The sequence below is a fragment of the Eucyclogobius newberryi genome, unplaced genomic scaffold (genome assembly GCF_026437365.1).
Source record: "Eucyclogobius newberryi isolate DKJ021-1_F unplaced genomic scaffold, fEucNew1.0.hap1 SCAF_7, whole genome shotgun sequence".
NCBI lineage: Eukaryota > Metazoa > Chordata > Actinopteri > Gobiiformes > Gobiidae > Eucyclogobius > Eucyclogobius newberryi.
In genome coordinates this window covers 13,492,557-13,517,355 of record NW_027316389.1, presented here as the reverse complement: position 1 = coordinate 13,517,355, position 24,799 = coordinate 13,492,557, and the positions used below count along the sequence as shown (strand labels likewise).

The window sequence follows — 24,799 nt, the reverse complement described above, 5'->3', positions numbered from 1 at the left end:
CCACTTGACGTTTTCCCGCCCACTAACGAGAAGACAAAAACAATCCGCATCTCCTGTGCGGCACTATTATCCAGACACGGGCACACTTTAGCGTAACACCGTCCTTTTCTCGGCCTTCTTGGCACTCAAAGACAATGGTTTCCCCGGTCACCGTGGTAAGTCACGCTTTTATCCACGGCAAATAGCCTAAAACGAGCTTATTCTGCTAAAAGAACGCTAATAACTTGACTTCTGCTCCGCGTTGTTAGCAAAGCGCGTTGTCGTGTATTCTTATAACTTACTTATTTTTGACATCACAACGTTGATACCGTCACTTGATTTAAAACATGTCAGCCCAAAATGCAGTGATCCTTCCAGCAGGAGCACACACACACAGAGAAGGCAGGAAGTTTCACGGCCCCGTCCTATTGTTATGCAACGACTCAACTCATTCGTTTAAATCACATTGTCCGCACCAGTTTCTACACATTTCCAAAAGCAGTGCCAAACAGGTAAAGTATGAAGCCAAGTCATGTGACGGGCTTTTTTGTCTGTTTTTTTCCTGCACAAAAACCCCCTGCAGCAGCAGCACCGCCGCATGCGCCAACGGGACATCTGCCTTTTTTACTGCCTGTTTTCACCTTTGTGTGTTTGCATAGAAAGTAGCACTACCGTTTCTACAATAGCTCTGGGGGAAAACAGAGTTGTGCCAAACACGACAGCTGGTGGATTCATTAAAGAGAGCGCTGCACGACATCTTCTTTCTTTTTTGACAGAGCTGCCATTCCATTTTATGATCAAAGAACGCGTCTTGCATTGGGGATGTTCTGCTGTGCTGGAAGTGGTTTTAATGTCTTCATAGTCGCAATTTCCTGCTCATTCACACGCAAAGACGACACAATTACAACTGTTGTCTTGTTGTTGCTAAGATGTGTTGTTACTACAGTGTTTCCCACGATTCGAGGTGATCACAGTCAATTCAACGTGACTGAATCTTGATTTTTATGAACATTTTGTTTTCATTCCTAGTTTTATGACAGTACCTGTGTTTATAGCATCTTCACTGTCCCACTTGTCCCAACTTAAGTATTCTTCTGGATACAGAGCAATAACATCATGCCAGACCAGTTTATGTTACAGTTTGTGTCTGCCAAATGCAAAGCTTATTTATATTGTCATTTATATGTGAGGAGTAGTAAAGTATTGAGGGGTGGACAGAAATAGTGAGAGGAAAGAATGTATAATGTAACATAACACATAACACATTAGGAAGTCTTATCCCTTTAATTATCACTCTTCCCAATGAAAGACAGATGGCCTCTTTACATATGATTGAATTTTTTTTGTTCACATTTCTACTTAAATTAGACAATGTTTGAACAACATTTAAGTTCAATGTCCAGAGAGTTCCATTGTTTGTTTGTTTTTTGAGGATTATTTTTGCCCCCTTTATTTGGCTTTATTCGACAGGACAGTGCAGCGTGAAATAGGAAGCAGCATAGAGTGTAGAGCCGGATTTATATGTTCTATCTACTCGACCGCGAAATGACAACAGATGTATGGGTTAGGGTTAGAATGTAGGGAATGTAGGAATGTAGTTCCGGTTCCAGTTTTATTTCCTTCTGTTAATCTTACAATTTACTGTAAAAAGAATCAAACCAAAATGTAAAAAACAATGCTTTATTTTGTGCATAGTTAATGATGTTTGTAATACAATCAAATCTTTCCATTTTATTATTCCTTTATTCAGAAACAGTCCTAATGTGTCCTCTTTTGGAGCAGCCCTGTGTAGTACTCTTAACACTCATAACTAAGGAATTACTGATATCCCAGACGTCAAGGCAATAATATTATTGGCGCTGTAGCTGATAAAATATTCTGATTCTCAGTACATAAACTATAGTAAATAATAGTTTTAGTATTATAGTTTACTAACTTTCTTTTTTTTTGTGTAACCAGAAAATAGTCAAGAGTAAAGCATGTTTGAATCATCCGCTCATGCATGTCAACCTTGTTTTAGTTGTGCCTGAAAGCTAATTCTAATTCTGAACATCGTTAAACTTGTTATATCATTGACTACTTTATTCATTAACAGCAAATGTTCAGTCCCTCAGCTATCTAATCAGCATTAACTTGATGGAGCGTGAAAAGGTCGAGTGGTCCTTCATAACTAATGTCCTTCACTTTGTCCCATCAGACACACTGCTGCCTCAGTCTGTACAAGTACACAAAAGAGAAATGAGCCTTCCTCCTGATGTGAGAACGTAGGCCTGAATTGTTACTTCCTGTAAACATGATGTAACTTAATGGAAACAACACACTTTAGATAAATGAATAGAGCAGACTAATTGAACCCTGTGGCGTCTTTAGTTTTCCAGTCGACTGTGAATCGTGGTATAAAATATTTTAGTTATCATATTAGTTTTTCCTCAGACAGAAACATATTTTTACAAACCAGGTAAAAATATTCAAGTAATATCATGATATTAACATATAAAAAATGACAAAAGTATTCCAAATTATAACACAAAATCTTACACACAAAATACGTTTAGCTACACAGATACACAGTAGCTACAGTTACTATTATGGTTGTTATGGGTTGTTTGCGTTTAGGGTCATATTTAGACGATGCCACTGTCATGTGATGGGCTCTTTTTGGAGCCGTTGTGCAATAGCCCCCACCCCCCCACCCCCCGTCCAAGATCATAAGCCATATGACCTATGGTAACCCCCCCATTTCCTTTTTTTTTTCTCACCTCTTAACTTTCCATTGCCCTCATTTGCTTGTGCCCTCTTAAATCCAGCTGTCACCCAAGCCTGGACTCCTCACCCCTCCTCACCCAAGCCTGGACTCCTCACCCCTCCTCACCCATGCCTGGACTCCTCACCCCTCCTCACCCATGCCTGGACTCCTCACCCCTCCTCACCCATGCCTGGACTCCTCACCCCTCCTCCTCACCCATGCCTGGACTCCTCACCCCTCCTCACCCATGCCTCGACTCCTCACCCCTCCTCACCCATGCCTCGACTCCTCACCTCTCCTCCCTCCTATAGACAGTGCAATTTCACTTCTGCCTTTACTGCATTCCTTTTGCTGTACTCTGTCACTCTTTCACATTCAGTGCCTCCAGCTTCACATTTCCCGTCACAGAATGTGTTTTTTCCAAAGCAGGATGAAGACAAATTAACCCTCATTTAGGACATACCCTTCATTCTAGCTGTTAAAATCCCTACTTGCATTTCAACCTACAGGCTTCTTAACCCCAGTGAACCCCCTCTGGCCATAACCCCCTTCCAACAGTTTAATTCTTCTCCCTGACTGATCCTCATGGGATTTCTGCTCCAAGTATCCAGATTCTGAGAAATGCATGCGGGTGGTCACTTTTGAAGTGTTGAACAAATATCATTCTCTGTTGCATTTTACTTACCCCTACTGTGATCATATATTTGTGCAGGAAGAGATATGGATAGTTCCTCAGTTGTCTGAGGGTAAAGTTTACTAAAAGTCACACAAAGGTGCTTAGACAAGCTCTTTCATTTCTCTTCCCACATACCAAATCACGCATTGCTGACTTTGCCATGCAAATTAGTGTTCACAAAGAACAGTTTCAAGAGGCTAATTTTTGCTGCTTCATGGTCAGAGTTATAAGAAAGGGGTTTTGTAATTCCGTGGCGTGCCTTTGATGTCCATCTGAAAGCCTCTTTTATCTCAGCAGACAAAGCCATAGTATCATATTTATGGTGAGTCATTTATTAACCTGCTCAATAGACACAATGTTTGGATGTGTTCTGTGTTTTCCAGGTCAAGAGCGAAGGCCCGAAGCTGGTGCCGTTCTTCAAAGCGACCTGTGTCTACTTTGTTCTTTGGCTGCCCACCTCCAGTCCCTCTTGGTTTAGTGCGCTGATCAAATGCTTGCCCATCTTCTGCCTCTGGGTGTTCCTGCTGGCCCATGGCTTCAGCTACTTGGGCGAACACTCCAGCGCCCGGAAGATATTGGCCGGGCTCATATTTTCAGCACTGGGGGACGCTTTTCTCATCTGGCAGGAGCAGGGATACTTTGTCCATGGTGAGACCCAACAAAGCAGTTGCATTATCATATAAAAGAATTTGGTCATGGAAATTGCTCACAGTACAACAAATATCCATGTCCAATACCCATATCCAAATTGTTGAAGAACATTAATGAACATTAATTGACTATATGAAATGAAGCAAAATGTGTCATTTGTATTTGACCAAGTGAGGCTTTTTTATTAACACGTTTTAAGTCTGGAAACCAGGAACCATTCAGAACCTCCCAGAAGCCACTTTGCCTCCAGCATCCCCGGAAAAGCCTTTTTAGATAGTTAATGTGTTCTTCTTTTGTTTGACGCACCAATTTACCCTTCTACTTGTTGTAGGCAATACTGAATTTTGAAAATGATTAAGTTATATATTATATGATGAAGTTTTAATGCATTCAAAGTCTTAGAATAGGTACTTAATTACGTAAGTAAATCAACCATGGTACAAGGTGCTTGTGCGGCAGCACAATCTTAAATACTCCTTAAACATATATTTACCATTTCACAGGTCTTCTGATGTTTGCCATCACCCACATCCTTTACTCCTCGGCCTTTGGCATGAAGCCCACTAACGTGCGTGCAGGCCTGGTCATCTCTCTTGCATCTGCCCTGTTCTACGGCCTGTTGTACCCTTTCCTCTCTGGCCCTTTCACTTACCTGGTAGCCGTCTACATTGCCCTGATTGCCTTCATGGGATGGAGGGCGATCGCTGGCGTGCAGTTAACCAACGACGTGTGGACCTGGACTAAGATGTCGGCCTGCTTCGGTGCCGTGCTCTTCATAGTTTCTGACATCACCATTGCCGTCAACAAGTTCTGCTTCCCCGTGCCTCATTCCCGGGCTATCATCATGGCCACCTACTACGCCGCCCAAATGCTCATTGCGCTGTCCGCCGTGGAGTGCCAGGACGCGGTGGTGGCGCGGAAAAGATTGTGAATGGCGACCTCGGCCAGTGGGACAGGAGCAACTACAGCACACAGTATGGCCCCGAGTGATGAGAATAGACACATTGCACTGCCAGGTTCACACCCCTTCACCTTCATCTCAGTGTGCCGCTCTCAATCCAAAGTTGTTACCGTGACAACCGCTCTGCTCAGGCCCCCATGTGGCCTTTATCCTCCTGCACCGGTATGGTAGTTTGCACCTGTCTTACACCTACGAGGACAAGGTAGTATTATCGTTCCTGCTGTCAGATCCAATCACAGATCTTAGAAAGCCCAGTCACCGTAGACACCGATAGAGAGGTGATAGCAACCGGATTGTTATGTTGTAATTTAATTTGCACATGCCACGGGGGACAAGAGCAGTGTGCGTGTGCAAGCTTTTAAATGTGTTGGATGTTTTTACCTCGTATTTCCATCAAATCGCGTGGTCCAATAACTTAAATTCATCGTATGATCATTTATTATTACAAAAGCCTTCCTAAGAGAATGATGTTTCCCCCTGATTGTAGGGTGCTATTTTTTTAAGCAGGTAATATAAGGTCCGTTTTGTTTCAATTAGAACAACTTAAGTACTTTATTTATTTACTTTGTTCTAACAGTCAACCTACTTAGTCTTTAATAAGAGGCCTCTGGAGGCCTGAAGGATGCAAAGGCCTGTGGGAACGACTGTTTCATGATTGCTTTCAATACTATTTATTGAATAGAATGATATTGTTGTGTGCAGTTACCAAACGGGAGGCGGAACATGTTTTTTTTATTATGTCTTTAATTACACCGCAAGTTAACACTTTTAAGCTCTTTAAAATGTGTTTTGTTACATTGATGAAGATGGAGGCCTTGTGGTTTAGTTGGTAAAGCCGATAAGTTCTTCTGCCAAGGCTCACTTTAGACATTGATTGTTGTGAAAACTTCCAAGCAAAGGCCATGTTATGAGAGAGTGTTCCACAGAGCGATGAGTTCCACGCATGATGATAATTTAGAATGTGAATATTTCAACCCATACTTCCATTGAATATTCGTTGTTCATCTTTTTATTCTTTAGATTCTTTAACTTAGCCTTTCCCTGACTGAAATCACATTTAGAAACAAGTGTCTTTTTCAGCTCTCATAACAAATACTGTGTAAATCATTCACAAACAAGTGTGTGAGTTGTTCTAGTTTGTGAAACAGCAAACAGCAGACTCACTACCTAATGGATTCTCACACTTCCATAAACATAAACTTACTGTAACCGTACAACCTTATCCTAGTCTAAACTTTGTATTATATCTACAAACTAGTACTGATAGAGTATTTGCACATGGAAAATGCTCTCTTAGAAGTGTACATCATTTCATAAGAGAAAATAGGTCAGGTAAAACCACTATAAAATGTGGGTAGATTCTATTGTATTCATATTATGAACCTTTCTCCAAAAGATTGAATGGAAAAGAAAGCGACCCCTTTAATGGGTTATGCATATGCACAAAAAGGAGCACATGCTGAATTGTGTTTTTCTGATATGACACCTTATGCCAGATCTGCCGGCAGACCCCGGTGTTGACACTAATAAAAGCTTCAACAACCAAAACAAAGGTGGTCATGGAAAGACACTCAGGCCGGTCTCCTGTCTCACTGATAGTTCGCTCACATTTCCTCTGACCTGTCAACATGCTGGTCAGCGCAATCATTCTGCTTTGTCAGTCACCAGTCCGTCGCTGTGGCTGCTGTTTAAAAGAAAAAGTCCCTCCAGCTCGGCACCAAAGTTGGACAAAGCTTACAGAATTTTAATTTGACCCAGATTATTTAGATTTTGTGTGAACATTGAAGGTGCAGAGCAGTGAGCTGACAGGCAGCCTCTCCCCGCCGAGGATCGCTTCCAAATGTGTCCAAAGGTTGTTGTAGATTCAAAAACACAACCAGCCAAAACACTCACTTTCATTTTAAAACATGCCTCGAGGAAAACGTCAAAGTAACGTTAGTGCCACACCTTGCTTTCAATCATTTTTAATAACCTTTGCAGTGTTTGAAGCGATGCAATGACCAAAAGCAATATAAATTCTAACAGCATCTTAGATAAGGATGTCACGATTATTCGGTTAATTGAAAATTGTGATAATTCAGGTCACAATATAATTGTAACCTGTAAATCATAATCGTGGCAATTTTAGAAGCTAAATTACTACCCTCCCCCCACATTCAACTTATTTTGTCTTTCAGAAAGTTTGATTTAAAAAATCTGTTCACAAATTTGAAGAATAGTAACATGTTAGACCAAGAAAATTAAATCTCACTGTCTTAAAGGAATAGTAGAGGATTTTTGGCACGCAATCTGAGTCTTATTTCCTCGTGGCGTGGACAGCCGAGTAGTTCTCCCACATGTCAATCATTCCTTGCGCGCTACTGCACACCTGCAGCTTCGTTCTGGCTCGTTCCCAGGATAGCAGCACGTTTCCCTGGCTGCGCAAGCGTGGTTGATATGCCGGTGTGTGTTTAGCGAGTTCCTTCTATGTACAGTACAAAAATGACGACAGAGAATGAATGTGTTAGAGCTCAGAAGATACGAAAATCTGCGGAGACGAGAGATGCGATCAGTCGTGCTAATAAACAAACACACATTAAAAAAAAAGGAACGCATTTTTAAAAAAAGGAACTAACAGTCGCTTAAGTTCTCAAAAATCCGGCGAAAAATCCTCTATTATTCCTTTAATAATCATGAATAATCGTTAAATTGTGATTTCTCGCAATAATCGTTACAATAAGATTTGATATCGCGACATCCCTAATCTCAGTACGAACTCACATTCAGCTATAATTCTACATTCAATTTCCTTGGAGTGGCCTCACGACTTTGCTGCAGATCAATCACTCTTTTGTGTCGGGGCCCCTCTCGAAGGTAACTCGGCCTGTCCACTTATTTGTGCGTTACCGTAGCTGGTTTTTACGTGAGGCGGTGAAATAGGACCCAAGAACCGGTCCCTCTCCCGCCTCGGCCCCTCCACAGACGTCAAGCGGGCGGACGCATCACTTTACCTCAGCTCGTCAGCGACTCTGTTGTTTAAAGCTTTATGTGTGCGGACAAAAGCAGACTGGGAGCGCTGTTGACAGTCATCTAGAAAGCGTTACCAGTTTAAAGTGCCCATGACAGGTTTCACGACTCATCAAACTAAAATGCAGTTAAGATATATATATATATATATATATATATATATATATATATATATATATATAATTTGAATTTGGCAAAAAATTATTAAAAATGTTAGCCCAGAATAGCTCATTTCTTTAGGTTTATAATTTCACTTCCTGTTTGTAATCGATGACATCACACTAGGGAATTACCCAACAAACACGGGGCAAAAACTCAACTAATGTCACTTTTTATTTTTTATTTGACAAATGAAAATATATGAGTGTGACTTTACTTTGTTGAATCAATATTTAGGGAGTCAAAAAAGTTGTTTCTTTTGTTAAAATTCTGCATAAACTTTGACAGGAATGAGTGCCTCTAGTGTGATGTCACTTCCTGTAATTTTCTACAAACTTTTCAACAAACTTTCCTCCACAAATACCTACTCGATTGGTGTGACGCTATAATTTATACGTACAACAGGTATAAATACACCAAATAAAGTCAAAATTAGATCATCGTTATAAACCTTTCATACGCACTTTAAATTCTAGTTGACGTCACTATTCCGATGTATATTTACCGCACTTTTATTTAAAATGTAGTTTGTGTGACCGTACAATTCAAACCATTGCTGGTAATCTGTTGTACGCACAGCAGAGACAGTCCTTCAAACGCGGCTTAAGAGGAAGTATGTCAAATAAAGTCATGATCCTTTGTAAGACGAAACCGAACCTTCTGTGTTGTGCGCTTACCAGCTCTTTACTCTTCAGGGTCATTCTATGTCTGTATTGCATCCATTCAAGTATATGCTGATTTCCTTTCACTTCAATCCGTTTTGCACCGAGAATACGGTTTCACTGAATCACGAACAAGTCATTTTATAGGCATTACCGAATGTTTAAGTGTATTCATTTTATAGTGTTATACTGAGAGACGCAGTAGCCCCCAGTTGTTTTCGACACGTTTTGTTAAAAGAAAACGGTGATATATTTGTACTTATTGACACTTTAGCCTTTCATTTTAGATTTTTACTGTGTGATTATTTCTTTAGTAGAAATAGATAGTTTAATTGCTGTAGTGAAACTGCTATGAATGTGAATATCTATTGGAGAAATAAATGCAAATGCAACTGCAATGCAACCCTACCAGTTTGTGCTATTCATTTTTTATGGATCGCAAAATGAAGAAACAAAACAAATATAGCCGTGTTTTTAAAAGCAAATCCACACAACGATACAGTAATTAATAATTAATATAATGTAGAGTATGGTAAGTAAAATGAAAACGGGGTTACCTGTTTTGCAAATTAACTTGTATGACGTGGAATTGAAAGCTTTCAGGGGATGTTTGCTGCTCTTTTCTACTTCCAAACAAATGCACATTACTTCGTTCCTGTTGGGTCACAGCCAGTTCTCTTCTAAAGCCTCTCATTCATTTGCAGCCAAAAGACCAGCAATCAAAGGACTCTTGTCTTCTAACCCTGGCGAGACGTACTTTGTGCTGACATAATGGAAAGTGCTTGTGTGATTGATTGAATCTGATTGTAAAACAAGCTTTTATAAACTCTTTTGTTATTGTTGTCTGAAAAAGATTAAATTACCCCCTGTGACAAATTAATTGCGACAAATTGGGAGTTTTTATTTATTTATAGGAGATCTTCTACTGAAAGTGTTTTTCAGACTTCCTATAAGTGATCTGTCCTTTTTCCTCTGTATCTACCTGCGTTGCACCAATGAAATTTCCCCATGTGGGACAATAAAGGAATATCTTATCTTATCTTATCTTAAATTATCTTAACCTTCTGTTAAAAGTCCAAACATTCACTCCAATGTCTTTTCACTTTTTGTCATTAACAAGCAAAGAATGAGTGTGAGGTAAGTAAGACATTGAATTAATCAAAATATTTTAATTTGGCAAGATAACTCTGAAAGCACACAAGCCCTAGTTCAGTTCATCAAAATGAATCAATGCTATGAGAAAGAACCATATTCATTAAATTGTGTAATTATGCAAATTTGCAAGGCGTTTTGCAAGGAGACTTGAAATACAATTAAGAGAAATCGACTTGAGTGATGAAAGGACATTACTGTCTTGTTACCATAAGTAACCTGAGAGGAATTACGTGTTAAGACATATTCAGTCTATGTAAATGTATTCATGAAACGGAGAGTTTAATCGGGGTAAAGCCACAAGATAATTTCCATGATTCTTTTTTCTAAATGTAGTCCCAGTGACCGTAAAAGATATGAATGCAGCTGCTGATGCAGTAGTTGATCTGATAGACGACCCTCTTAAACTCTGGCCCCATTTTAAGTTCAAATGCATTAAAACATTAAATCTGCTCTAATTCTTTCAGAATGTACAATGAGATGTGGAGTGTTTAATTCAGTGATGCATTCAAGCACAACAGCCTCAATAGAGACTAGAAAATGTGGTTGTAACTGTTTTAAAGGCGTAAGAAACCTGCTAAAACCTACATCACCAGGTCTATTTTTACATCTAAACTATGACTACTCCAGGTCTTAACTAGGTTGATCTAAACAGCAGTAGTTCTGACTAAGAACTAAAGATTAACACCAAAAATTTAAGAAAATTTGTATAAAATAGACTCTCAATTTGGCTGACACTAGAACTGCAGAAAAATATGACGTATCACCTAAAGAGAGAACATTAACCTTTTGTAAATTAGTTTGAGAAGCCAATATGATGCCCGGAAGGTTAACTGGGCTTACATTATTAGTGGTAAATTACAACTTTCCTCAAACCACCTCTGAAGCTCTGAAATAATGAGATGTGCCTGTGTTTTTGTTGTGTGTTTTGCACTCACTCAACTTCCAAAAGGTAACTGGGTACTGGAAAACAGGATAAACTTGTATGAGACAAATCAATTAAAGTAGTCTCTGTGGATGGTTAAACTGAAAACAAAAACCTACTATGCCTGCCATCTAGTGTTCACTCACAAAACTACACAGCTAATATAAGGAGTTAAAATACTAGGAGCAATGAAGACTTTGGATTCATCCCAGAGCATTGAATTTAGAGGATTAGCTTCTCTTTGTTGGTGGGATTGTTGAAGCTTTCCAAAAGGCTGTCATCTTTATCTAAAATTGAAAGCAGAAATGTACAAACAAATATAGACAATTTCCTGTTTATATTCTCAAACACTGTATTGTCTTGACTTTTCCCTTTTCGTTGAACACCTACCAAAGATAACCAGATTGCAGGAGCACCTGGCCTCTCCCAGGGGATTCTCCAGCACGAGTGTGTATTGTTCCTCATCTTTGGCCCCACAGGTCGGGATGACCAGGGTGCACACTCCATTGGTTGTGCTCTGCCAAAAGAGATTTTGGTTTCTCCTTTGAACCAACCAGCCTGCACACAGTCAACACACATCATAATCATTGTCCATGGAGAGGTGCATTATCTATAGCCAAAAAATAATAATAGTAATGATAACTAAACTTCATTCATTCAAGTGTTTTAAGAATATGTTGTGTGTGTTTACCTGTGGAGTTGGCAGGCCCTGATAGGCACAGCTCATTGTGCAGTCATTTCCTCTGCGCACAGCGTGGTCCTTCAGTGGGAGCAGGAAGCTGGGCTTCACCTGGCGTGACCGGGCAGTGTACTGCTTTAAATTCAGCCCATGGATACTCTCTAAAAACAGTCACATTATCTCCAGTTACGCAGGTGTTAGTGCTATTATCTATTCAATATATCAGGACAAATATTCATTGTAAAAGCAGCATGATTGATTTGACAAACTGAGTTAAAACATACTTATTAATATGGGCAAAATAAAACGGTCAACACTGTCTCTTTGTAATGGAAATGTGTCATTGTGTTGTTTATAGCAAATGTTTTATAGATATAACTTTGCACAAAGAGGGACTGAAATAACCTCATCACTTTGTGCATGTCTGAGCCCTTTATAAATGATCAGTTATTATTATCGATCCTGTATCATCTGTGCTTTTACAGATGGATGTGTGTGTCTGTTTTTAGAGCAACCTTGCACTTTAAATTGCCCAACGGTGAAGTTATTTGATTTATTTATTTGACGTAAACCTGCCTAAATTAGACCATATATACAGCACAACATAAAACTAGAACACTGTGAGTTTTCTACAAAGTTTGATGGGGACATTTTTATACCACATACTGTACCTTTCTCTTTTGGGATGAAATAAGGCTCTGTTGAATCCAACAGGTCACTGTCTCCAATGAAGTTCTGAGCCAGGACCCTGAAGTAGTACTTTCTCCCAGGCAACAGCCCAGTGACGGTGTACTTTTTACTGAACACTCACTCTGCCACAGTGAACCAGGACGTGGTGCTGGTGTCCCTCTTCAGGATGACATAATGAGCCCCCTCTTCGTCATCAGCCAGGTCGGGGGTGTGGTCCCACTGGAGGGTCACCGTGCCCGGGACCTCTTCCACCAGATGCAGGTTCTTTGGGGGCCGAGGGAAGTCTAAGCAAGAGGAGATTAAAGTCACAGACAAAACAAAAGGTTGTGTTCATGTTTCAACGTCTCAGAATCCCCATTAAAGCAGCGGTTCTCAAGTACACTCTAAAACACACTCTGAGTACCAGCTAAACTGAGTAATGGTGATTCTTTTTCAGGTATGAATCTGTTTACCTGTCAACGATTACTATGAAATATATTTAGTTTTAAAGATCTTTATGTCCTATAAAAATGTTCCCAAAGATGTCATTTTGACGACAAAAACATGATATATCGAAATGCCATTCAATTTACCCTTCAATCTAGATGAGAAATCATAAGTTTAGGAAACACTGGCTTTAAAAGTCAGAATTTTTATGGTAGAATTAGCTATTTAACTGTCGGATTGCAGGTAGTTTTGTCCCGATTTATGGTCAAAATCTCTGTAATTTTAAGGTCTATCCACATGAATCAAAAACGGGCACAGAGTTTAATGTCTACTCTGTCAGCACAGATAAACTCAGGTGAAATTATGATTCAGAGAGTGGCACCATTATTCAACCCCAAAGTCTGGATTGTTGCCTATTGAAAAGACTCATAAGAAACCAATCTCCAACAAATATAGATAACATTAGTGTATCGTAAGTTTATATAGTTCTTGCATAAACAGTGAATCTCCCATAGTGTTCTATCTGAAACTATTTCATGATCAAATCGAAGAATCTAGACAAGAATATATCATTTTTGCAGTAGCACCTTGACCCTGACATAGCGAGCTTCTCCGAATTCGTTCTTGAGGAGGACGCGGTACACACCAGAGTCAGAGCGGACAGATGAAGAGACGAGCTGGGAGTGGTTGTTCCCCTTGATGATGGCCTCTCGTCCGGTTGTCCTGACCCCGTCCTTAAACCAAGTTACTAAAGGGGAGGAGAAGCCTGCAAAGAAAAAGATAGTGTGGCTGACAAGATGAGAGCTTTAATACTTTACTCATTGCTGTATTATACTCAGCTTCTAAAACTTGTCTTGTCTTTTTATTTTATCTTATGCCAGTTTAATTTTATATTACTGGTATACTACTATTAACATTATTGCAGTAATAATGATTTTAAGCAAGTGTAAAATAATATAATTAGTTTATCTTTTGAATAACATCTGTATTGTTTATAACATACATAATCCAGGTATATGATAAAACAGAGTTGGATGTGAAGCAAGTTCTTACAAAAAAGCTGTTCCAGCTCTAACTATCACTTGGTTTCTCAGCTTCCCGTCCAGATCAAATCTGGGAGACACTGACAAAAACAAATACATAATAATATGTTAAAATGAAGAACTACATACTTAAAAGGTATACTATGTAACTTTTCTGGTAGAGGGTCAGCTACCTGTGTGGCATTGCTTTGGTGTTTTGTGGTTGGTCACTCTGGTTCTCTATTATTGACCAATGACTCTTTCATTGGTTGATTTTCTAACTTTAGTAAAATCAACAATTTTGTTCAGCCCTGTGAGGCAACTGCTGTCATGATTCTGGGATTTACAAAATATTTTAACGGTAACTATAATTTGAATTAAAGCCGCGGTAGCGGCGATGATGGCTCTCCCCTTCCCGCGCGACCGCCTTCGACCGTTTTCTACTGCGTTTTGCGACATACCAAACGACGCTCGGTAATTCACCGTTGATGATTGCGTAGTTAAGATAAGATAAGATAAGATATTCCTTTATTGTCCCACATGGGGAAATTTTCATTGATGCAACGCAGGTAGATACAGAGGTAGATACAGAAGAAAAGAACAGATCACTTATAGGAAGTCCGAAAAACACTTTCAGTAGAAGATCTCCTATAAATAAATAAAAACTCCCATAGACAAATAAATAAATAAATAAATACCATTGCATTGTAGTTTGCGACTCAAATAATAGTAGTTTGTCCTGACAAATTGCAAGATTGTGCTGAACGCAGACCTGAGCAGGGAGAAAGAGAGAGCCTCGGTGACCCGGGACTTTTCATTGATGAACTTTTCAGGGACTTTTCATTGATTAATCAAAAAATCATTGATGGGGGTCAAAAATACCCGAATTGTGGCAGAAAGAATAAAGTCTAAAGAATAAAGTCTAAAGAATAAAGCCAAAATAATAAAGTCTAAAGAATAAAGTCAAAAGAATAAAGTCTAAAGAGTAATTTTAATTTTCCAAAAATTGCAATTTTGTTTAAAATTCACGATGACCACACCTGAAAGCGTATCAGCTTCAAATGTATAACATTACATTGCTCGTGGGTTTTGTGTCGTGTGGCCAAATTTTAAGTGTTTTCAATGAAAACTGTAGGAGGAGATGCCAAAAGTACGACAAGGTGCACTTTAGTCAGCGCCGCGTTTCATCCAATATGGCCGACTTCCTGTATGACTTAGGGCGGGGTCATAATATAATTTTTCACATGTCCTCACTTGAACTATTTTTTGTAGTTAGTGTCATATTTTTACGATTTTTTTTTTATTGTAGGTGACGCTAGTGAGTCATTTTGCGTCATAATTTTTTTTTTAAACACCAACAAAACATTTTTTTTTTAGTTTTAGTTAGCGTTCAGGGGGTCTGGCTGGAAAAATTATAAACGGAAAATTTTTTAAGGCAATTTTTTTTCTGCTAAAAAAGACGCATAGTTTTAGCGATAAAAACGGTTACGGATGTAACTACGGTTCTATGAATCAATTTAAAAAATATATATTTAAATATAAATTTGAAATGTTCGGCGGCCCAGATTAAAACGGTTGGCGGGCCAGATTTGGCCCGCGGGCCAGAGTTTGACACCTATGAGCTAGCCACTACATTTGCATATCATTGCGTTCAAGTAAAAAATCTCCACAAACGCTACATCCAAATCCCCCCCCCCCCCAAAAAAAAAAATGTTTAAGAACCGAAGATTTTTTTTAAATTTTCCATATATTGCGATTTTGTTTAAAATTCATGATGACCATACCATAAAACGTATCAGCTTCAGATTTAAAACACTACATTGCTCATAGGTTTTGTGTCTTGTGGTCAACTTTGAAGTGTTTTCTAAAAAAACTGTCGGAGAAAAGGCCAAAAGTATGAAAGGCGCACTTTTGGCAGTGCCGTGTTTGATCCAATATGGCCGACTTCCTGTTTGACTTAGGGCGGGGTCATAATATTATTTTGTACATTTCCTCACATAGTATTTTTTGGACTGAGCGTCATATTTTTACGGCCACTTTTTTTGGCGTCGGGCACCCATTGGCCCCATGTTAATAGATTTTTGAGGTGGCGCTACTGAGCCGTCTTTCAATATTTTTTCACAAAACCTTCACTCAAAATGAGATCTCTCGGAGTTCTAATTTTTGATACCACTCACGAGCATATCCATCTTTGTTTACTACTCGATTTTTGCATTTTTCCAGCCCCATGATACAATATTAACAAGTCCCTCGCCGGGACGATACTCGTCCTTCGACTCGGGCCTAGTAATAATAATAATAATAAGAAACCAGGCAAGAACAAAGACTCGTCGCATTTCATTCCATGGACTGGCTCGAGCCAATTAAACCACTGGTAATCTTTGTCCATAGAGACGAGCAGGTAATGCCACCAGGCAAAGCTACAGGTCAGATCTGTGGAGAGGCCAGCCAAAAGCAGCAACAACAGTAACAATGTATGTTTCTAAAGGTATTTTTGAGCAATAACACACCTGTAATTCAATATAATTCAAGGATAGAAGTCTAATGCCATACTCTGGAACATTCCAGGGAAAGCAAGCAATAACCTCTCCATAGAGACAAGCACCAGAAAAGTAACACTATGCACCTTTAACTAATTAACCAAAACAGCTATAAAAAGCAAAAATGAGTAACAATACTGTTATTACCAGGTGGAGGCATCGCTAAAACCCCTTTTGACATCTCAACAGATTCCCCAAGTCCTCCTTCATTGACAGCGCGGATACGGAAATAGTACTTCATCCTCTCTTGAAGTCCTGCCACGGTAAAGCTAGTACCAGCCACAGGTACTTTTGTGACTTTTTTCCAGTCTTTCGAAGTTTCCGGTCAGACTTCCAGAATGTAGCCCGAAGGCTCATCTCCGGTCTCGGGAGCGCTCCGCCTCAGGGAAATAGAGGAGTAGGTAGAATCAGAAACAAACAAGAGCTCCTAAAATGACAAAGATGTATATCTGGTTACATTATATATGAGCAATAAACGCAGAGAGAGGGAACAGTATGTCTCACGTGTGGGGTCTTGGACAGAATTGGAGATTGTGCTGGGACTGCCGGCACCTGCTCGGTTTACACTGGTGACTCGGAACTCATACTTTGCTCCCTCCACCAGGCCGTCCACAGTGACTTTTGAGCCTGGATGCAATAACACAGAGTTAATAACACATGTTGACAGCAAAATCTCGCCAGAATAAATATGCAAGTGTTCTAAGTGTTTCTTAAATCAAAATGACGACCTGTGATGAGCTCTTTGTTGAGCTGCAGCCACATGTTGCTGCCTGTCTTCCTCCTCTCCAGGACGTAGCCCAAAACAGCTGCTCCACCATCGTCGCCCGGAGGAGTCCAGCTCACTGTCATCGTTTCCTTTGTCACGTTGGACACTTGTGGCTGGGAGACCACACCCGGGGGCTCTGTTTTCAGGAGAAATTGTGTTGCAATAGTGAAGTTGAGCCAAATGACCAAAAAATTTATCATGTTTGTTTTCCTCGTTTGGATTGACCTCATTTTTTTTTGGTTAAATGTATTATGTCTATATTTAAAAAAAGATAAAACAATACAAACTATTAATGACTGCCATTTAAATTCGTTATTGTCTGAACTCTGCACCAAATCCCACACTTTTACAAGACCCCTCGATTTAAAATACCAAAACCGATTATTGACAATTAGAAATGGCTCAATTGTGATTAAAAATGAGTTAAGAGAGTAATTTCACAACCCTACACATTAGGTCTTTTATTAAAATGTTTATTAAGATATGTCGATGTGATATCAGAATGATTATTGCGCTTAATGAGGTAGAAACAGTCACAACAACCACGACTCTTTCTTCAACTTCTGCTACACCTGTTACTTTGGCACTATACTAATCCTAACATCTAGTTACTATTACTTATGCCACCAACAATACTTCTATAGTTTGTACCACAAGAAGATACTTTTACAATTACTACTGTATGACTGCTTACTCTACTGCCCACTTTTCAATTGAGGCCTTTTTGATAGATTGTACTTCTCTCTGTTTGTCTCTAGAGTTTGTAATGACTGTAAGAAGTATATTTACTATTTACTTTATTGAAAAGAAATAAAACTTTGCATTGGATTTACCTATAGGTTCTCCGGCTCTGACGTCTTCCGTCTCCAGCGGCTCACTCAGTCCTTCTTCATTCACAGCCCTGATGCGATACTGATAGGCCTCGCCCTCCGCCACTTTATCATCAGTAAAGATGGTGGTGCTGCTGTTCACCTCGCCCACTCCGTCCCATGATTTCTTACCTGCCGGGCGGCGCTCAACAAGGAAGTTAGTCACCGGTTTGCCCCCATTATCTCGAGGTGCCTTCCACTTAATGCATTTTCTAGACATGGAACTCGACTTTTCCTTGTGGAGGCTTGGGGCAGTCTAAAGGAAGAAAAAATAAGTTAAAATAAAAACAAGAAAACTGTCTTGTTGTTTACAGACTTAGTATGTAAAATCAGTTTTTAACCTCATCCTTGGCTTACTCAAAAGCTGCATTTTGATTCATGCATGTTTAAGCTGTCCAGCCACTGAGGAGTCTGAGTGAAATCTGTTTTCTTTATCACTTACTCCCACCCACGGCTCTGTATTCACTTAATTTGTGGAAAATGTTTTAACTCCAAGCCAGTGCGCCAATATCGCAAGATGCGCAAGATCATATTTTTTGTGTCTTACTAAATACCAGGAAAAAAGTATATGTCTTCTTTACAACGTACCAATCACCCTCAGGTGTAGGTTGGCCACAGCAGTGCCACAGTCGCTCTTTAGGCATAACATCAATGCCCCGCTGTCCTCTCTCACACATCTAATAAAGCAATCACAACATGAACAACCATGAATGACGGAATAGGTTAAAAGATCAAGCATAGTCATAACCACCTGGTGAGAACAAGACTTGAGCCATCAGACGATCTCTCTATCTTTGTCCTTTCATCCTCCATGACCTCTGCTCCATCTTTGTACCAAGTGACCTTAGGAAGAGGTTTGCCTTTGAAAGGGATTTTAATGGCAGCCGTCAGGCTGGGCCCCGACATGTCCAGCACAGAGGAGTCAATTTCAGGAGGATCTGTGAGAGATGAATGAAAGGATATTTTTAGCTCAAATACACACACACACACACACACGCATACACACGCACATGCACACACATGCACATACACACACACATGCACGCACACGCACACACACACACACCACACACACACGCACGCGCGCGCGCACACACACTCACACACCAAACACACACACACACACACACACACACACACTGGACTCATTGCACTGTCCACTTCTATTGCACTACTCAACTTTATATTTTGTTAAGAATGTACATGTACATAACATGCCGTCTCTGTATAAAGTGTTCAATGTCTGTCGTTTGTGTTGCACCGAACCACCAGGACAAGTTCCTATATGATTTCATTTGACTATTATTCTATTCTTTGGAAATACCATTATGCATTATGTAATGTTTTGTTTGTCTGATTTGAGTAATTATTTGGGCCACGACTTTTAACTCTACACGTTAATCTCACTTCTCGTTCATATTATGGCTTCTCCAGCTCCGCCCATGCGGCCCTGATTCCTGTCCCCATAAACTGATGAATACCTGTCAACACATCGTCACTTACTGTACCTGCAATGCCGAGCAGAGCCTCACTCTCAGCTCCTTTGGCTTCAAATGTGTACTTTCCTTCATCATCAGTCACACTAGAGAAAAGCAACTTGTGGACCGTCCCCTGCTTGACCACCTGCACACCACTTTGCTCGGAAATCTGAAACAATTGTCACGATAATACGTAAATACACTTTTGTCCCATACTATCCAAAGTTGCCAAGTTTATTTATGATATATTTGCAGCGTCTAGAAAAAGACTGTAATGGCAAAAATAAGGCAAGGAAGCGAGTTACTTTGTCTCATTGCTCCCTGTGGCCCTCAGAGGCAACTGTTGTTGTGTTTTTGGGCCTTACAAAAATAAATTGATTTGATTTGATTTGATTCATTGTTAAGGTGATTTAATCAGGCGTTTCTCTCTCTGGTACATTACATGCTCAGTTCTGCCTCTCGTCCCAGGTCCTCCTTATTTATACACATTAATCACATTAGACCCAACACACACGGAAAGTTCCCGATCATTGGTCTCTCAGGTACAAAGGGACAAAGGAGCAAAAGGAGAGGAGGACAGTATATAATATTTGCATTAATTCAATTCACATGTCTTGCTGGCTTTGTCCTAGTGTGAAACAAAACGGGGAACTTCCTAGTCACTCCAGGAGGTCAATTTCCAGGTAAGGAGGAGTTGTGTCAGGCTGTTGACTGTGTGTTAGAACGAAAATTAAAAAGCAAAGGGCCAGATTATATTTTTCCACAACAAGACTATACATGAATTCTTAGGTTTTTGGTCTTTATAGCACAATGTTTACCAAAAAACATACAACAATTCTAACTAAATACCTTCAATACCTTGTCTTCAATACCTCTTTTCCATCCTTCAGCCATATTCCATCTACTTTCTCATCATCTAGAACCACACACAGCTCTGCAGAAGAACCTGTCGGACACTGAGCATCCGACATGCCGCTCTTCACTGATGCGAAACGTTCTGGAGGTGTAGAAGACAAAAGTTAGTCTTGAAATTGTTTTTTAAAAAGCCTAAAATGTATTTCCAGTTTTACCATTGACCGTCAGAATGGCAGTGGAGATGTACTCGTGCGTGTCATTGTCCTGGCTGCACATGATGGTGTGTTCTCCAGCGTCTGTCAGCTCGCAGTCCTCGATAACGGCCTCTGCTCGTTTGCCCTGATGCACAAAAACGTAGCGGCGACTGGCGGTGATGTCGCTGCCGTCCTTCAGCCAGCGGATGTGGACGTCTTTGGAGGTCAGCTCACACTCCAGACGAGCCTTTCCCTTTTCCTGCACATGGATGTTCTTTAAGGAGCTGCTGAACTTGATGGGGATTCCTTAAAGATAGAATGATTAAAATGGGTTTAGATCATTTATTTAATACATATTTTAAAGTTTACAGGTTATTAATAATGGAAATAATGCTTGTTTTACACATTGATGAACTATGCACCTCAAAAGTAAAATCTGTTTTTAATTAAAATTGTGATCATTGAAGAAATGGGATTAACTCTGGGATAGTGGCGGATGCTTTTAATGAAGGCAAGCAATATTTTTTGGGGGGTTCTTATAAACAATAAAGAAAATGTAATATATTAATAATTATAACCCTCTCTCTATTAAGATATGAGAGGACCTGTTTACAGGAGTTTTGTTCATAAGAGTTCTTCTATGAGTGTTTTTCTAAACTTCCTATAAGTTATCTGTCCTTTCCCCCTGTATCTACCTGTGTTGTAACACCAAAATTTCCCCATGTGTGGACAATAAAGGCATATCTTAATTATAATATTTACTAAATATAAAGCCTATGATATATACATTATGTGGGAGTTATAAAGGGAACATTGTTTGTTTCCTCTCTAGACCTTGTAGGATTGAACAATATCAGAGTTTTCATTCCTCCAATTTCAGTAATATTGTGTTATGCTATATTTGAATGTGTGCAACGGTGGCTCGTCCATCAACAAAGGTTTAAAGCCTGACCAATGTAGTTATCATTGTGTCTGTGGTGCACTGAAGAGGCTTGTCATGCTTCAAAATTGCAGTGTAAGACATTGTTATTTTAAAATATATTATTAAAGTGTGACTATTTTCCTCATGACATTAAAAGCTTTCTTCACCCATAAAACTGCACTCATGAATAACTCTAATTAGCACAATCTCAATTACTGCCTCTATTGCGCTAACACCAGAAGCCAGCCCAGTGCCCTTGTGCAGATATTTACATGGCCCAGCCTGCACCTTGGGCTTGTTAGTGAATTAGCTTTTTGTGTGGTGGGATTTAGTTGGATTACTTTCAACTTGCTGCACAAGAAAGGGACTTTATAATGATGGCCAGAGATCCTTTTAACAATGGGGTTAGATTAAATAGTTGCAGCAATGACGCAATAGATTGTTTTCTGTCAGGAGGGTTTGAAACAGTAGCTACTGTTTTAAAGGCAGATGGAGAAAAAAAACTACAAAACTGCAAAGCCTTCTGGGAAGAACACAACACAATAAAGCAGTTTGTTTGCAATGATATACAGTACGTTGGATGAATAATGGCATCGTGGCGGTGAGGTTCCCGATGCTGACGGTGTAGTCTCCGGTATCGCTGACTTTCACATCCTTAATCTTCAGCGTGTAGGTCAAACCATCTTCAGAGAGTGACACATCAAACTTCTCATCTCGCTTCAGTTCTTTATCTTTGACCTGCAAAAGAAGAACAAGTACGTCTGGGGAAACCATCTCTCTTCTGAATTCCAGCACTGTAACTTGCACAGTATAAAAATAGTGATATGTTATTCTCTATATCGTTTCTTTCTCCACAGTTTTGGATTTCTTCTGTACGTGAAATACAAACCTTCCAAATCAGCGGCGCGTCCGTCTTCTTGGAGAGGCATATCTCAAATACTGCCATCTGCCTTTCAGTCACTTTCTTGGTCTTGAAGTCAGATACAAATTTCAGAGGCTCATCTAAAGAAAAGATAAGACAATGTTAAATGACCAATACATGGGACGATCCCTACAGTTACAACATGAAGAGACAAATGTGGAAAGACAAATCCTGTGGTTGTGGAAAAGATGTCAGTGTGTTTGAGACGGGTCAAATCATTGGCATCAAGCAAATCTACTACAGATCTGAACCCCAGTGAGAATCTTTGGGATGAGCTGTAGTCAAAGCTAGAGGCTGTCCAACAAAACACAAGAGCGTATGCCCCTTTATTTCTGTTTTTTTTTGACAGGCAGTGTATAATATAAATAATATATTATGACTTCCTATAATAGAATAACAATAATAATGCATGTGATTTATGCAGCACTTCTTTAATGCCCACAAACGATTTGTTTTGATGCATTATTCATTCACTGGGATAGTAAGGCTGCCAAGGTTCGAACAGGGATCAAACAGGGACTTTTTGGTGGGCCAAAGTTTAAACAAATCAGCCACTGTCACCCAGAAATAATGAAGCACTAAACTCTCTACTCCGGCAGATACTTATTGTTGTACAGAAAACTACTAAAACTTAAAATAGCGTGACACAACAACAAGTTCCCTTTTCATCCTGCAGTTTTACCTATTACATGAAGTTTGGCAGTCAGCCTCTTGTCTCCAACCTGCAGAGCGTATGTGCCCATGTCGCTGAGGCTGACGCTAGAGATGCAAAGCATGTGCTTGGTTCCCATCTGCTCGACTTCATACTTCCCAAAAGAATACTGAGTCCGCAGCAGCTCTGGGCCCTAGATATAAAATAAAGTGGAAAGATGAGAAGACTTGACCTTCCACACACTACGAGGTGAAACACATCTCACCAGGAACCACTGCATTCTGACGTTTGGATCTCTCAGCTCCAGGATTGTGTCAAAGACGATGTTGGTCCCGGCTGTAGCTGTGAGGTCTTCCAGGGGCCTCAGTATATGCACCATCTAAACAGCAAATACACTTGTCATTTATTTATTTACATCAGCAAATGTATATCCTACCTGTGTTGCTATGTGACAGTGCTATGTGTTGCCAGTCCTCTATTGTGTAATATTAAAGGTGCTGTATGTAACTTTATGATTGAGGGTCGGCCACCCCCATGGAGATGTTATTGATTTGCTTGAATACTCAATAGTATGGGATAAAACTATCAATATATTCAATTGCAGATGTTTTTGTATTGAAAAATTCTGAAATCATACGTTCCTTTAGTGGGTAAACAGATCTGACCTGTGACTTGGCCTGGTAGCATCACATGCTTGTTTTCATGGAGATATATTTCTTGTTTGCCAGAGTGTACATCATTTAAGGCAATGCAATGATATCTTTATGGAGGCAACACGTGAAGTTACCAGAGAAGTTACATAGTGCACCTTTAAGTTTATCACTTTTCTTCTGCTCTATTTTAGAGCACTCTGCTATACTTCAACTTGTTTTTCTCTTCTGATTCTGTGTTATACGAACAAGCTCTGTGAGGCATGCCTACCTCCACCTCCACTTTCTTCTCCATCTCCGAGTTTCTTCAGGATTCCTCTGAAGTCAGTGAAGCCGTGCTTTGCACAGATCTTCTCGTACTCTTTCTTGTCAGCTCCTGACAGAATCTTCAGCATCGCCTCCTCTGTAAGTGGCTTCTTCTCTTCTCTCTTCTCCACAGAGCTGCAAAAGGTCAGAGTTCACGGAGGGGATGAAACAACTGTGCAGACATATGTTTATTTATTCAAACCTATTTACAGGAGCATTATTAGTAGTAATAAGAATCAAAGCCATATATATAGTTTCTGGAGAAATTGAAATAATAAATATTAATGACTAGAGCTGGAATTGTACGGTACAAATGTTCCTACCGTTTCTTCAGCATCTTTTTCAAGTCTAAGGCAGGATCAGAAAATACCAGTCATAATACTTGGTAGACAAATGCGAAAATATCAGAGTGTGTTTCACAATCAGTGAGACAGAGCAGATGGCTTCACCGTGAACATTGGAGGCTACGCATCTGTAAACATCTCCATCTTCCAAGGTGAGGTGTTTTACCTGGTAAAACGAAATACATACATTCCATCTTCATCAAGTAGTGTAGATATATCTTTAACATATGCAGTACCCATAACAAACAGAGCGGGGCAGTCTCAATCTGGCAAGTCTCCAGTAAACATTTAGCAACACAAACTAACAGTCATTCCTCACAGAGAAGCAGATGGTAAGAGAAGATTCATATGTCAGTACCCACAAGTTAATTGCTTTATAATAGCTATTTAAGCTTCTCTTAGGCGCCACTGGTGGTACAGAGAAAGCTTTAAATCTCGGCTACTGCTGGTTATAAATGAAAGCATCTTCTTCTCATTCCCATCTGATGTATGAGATGCTGTCTATTCTAGATAAAAATGTAAATATAAAATAGTCGTGCAGCTTGTGTAGCTTGGATGTGCATTGAA

General features: G+C 39.8%; 2 protein-coding genes across 2 annotated transcripts; one reads left to right on the top strand and one right to left on the bottom strand.

The window, feature by feature from the left end:
* Positions 1-7: 7 nt before the first annotated feature.
* Positions 8-9,232, top strand: tmem86a (transmembrane protein 86A). The gene is made up of 3 exons (XM_072435019.1): positions 8-155; positions 3,785-4,049; positions 4,556-9,232. The coding sequence occupies exons 1-3, from the start codon at positions 135-137 to the stop codon at positions 4,981-4,983; spliced, it is 714 nt and encodes a 237-aa protein (XP_072291120.1). The 5' UTR covers positions 8-134; the 3' UTR covers positions 4,984-9,232.
* A 3,171-nt stretch (positions 9,233-12,403) lies between these two features.
* LOC140349336 (immunoglobulin superfamily member 22-like) lies at positions 12,404-24,242 on the bottom strand. Its single transcript, XM_072435631.1, is given in 19 exon segments — positions 12,404-12,570; positions 12,690-12,738; positions 13,300-13,478; positions 16,422-16,901; positions 17,003-17,176; positions 17,874-18,130; positions 18,132-18,165; positions 18,498-18,586; positions 18,661-18,847; positions 19,418-19,556; positions 20,260-20,384; positions 20,458-20,742; positions 21,934-22,096; positions 22,248-22,360; positions 22,963-23,125; positions 23,198-23,311; positions 23,854-23,881; positions 23,883-24,023; positions 24,212-24,242. Coding segments are annotated over 19 exon segments (2,901 nt in total). The 5' UTR covers positions 24,226-24,242.
* Positions 24,243-24,799: the final 557 nt, after the last annotated feature.

What these genes read in the sequence shown, in the direction of transcription:
- tmem86a (XM_072435019.1), top strand. Translation starts at nt 135, where the DNA reads ATGGTTTCCCCGGTCACCGTG. An exon ending in TGGTTTCCCCGGTCACCGTG is followed by an intron (nt 156 to 3,784) that starts GTAAGTCACGCT and finishes TGTGTTTTCCAG; the next exon opens with GTCAAGAGCGAAGGCCCGAA. An exon ending in GCAGGGATACTTTGTCCATG is followed by an intron (nt 4,050 to 4,555) that starts GTGAGACCCAAC and finishes ACCATTTCACAG; the next exon opens with GTCTTCTGATGTTTGCCATC.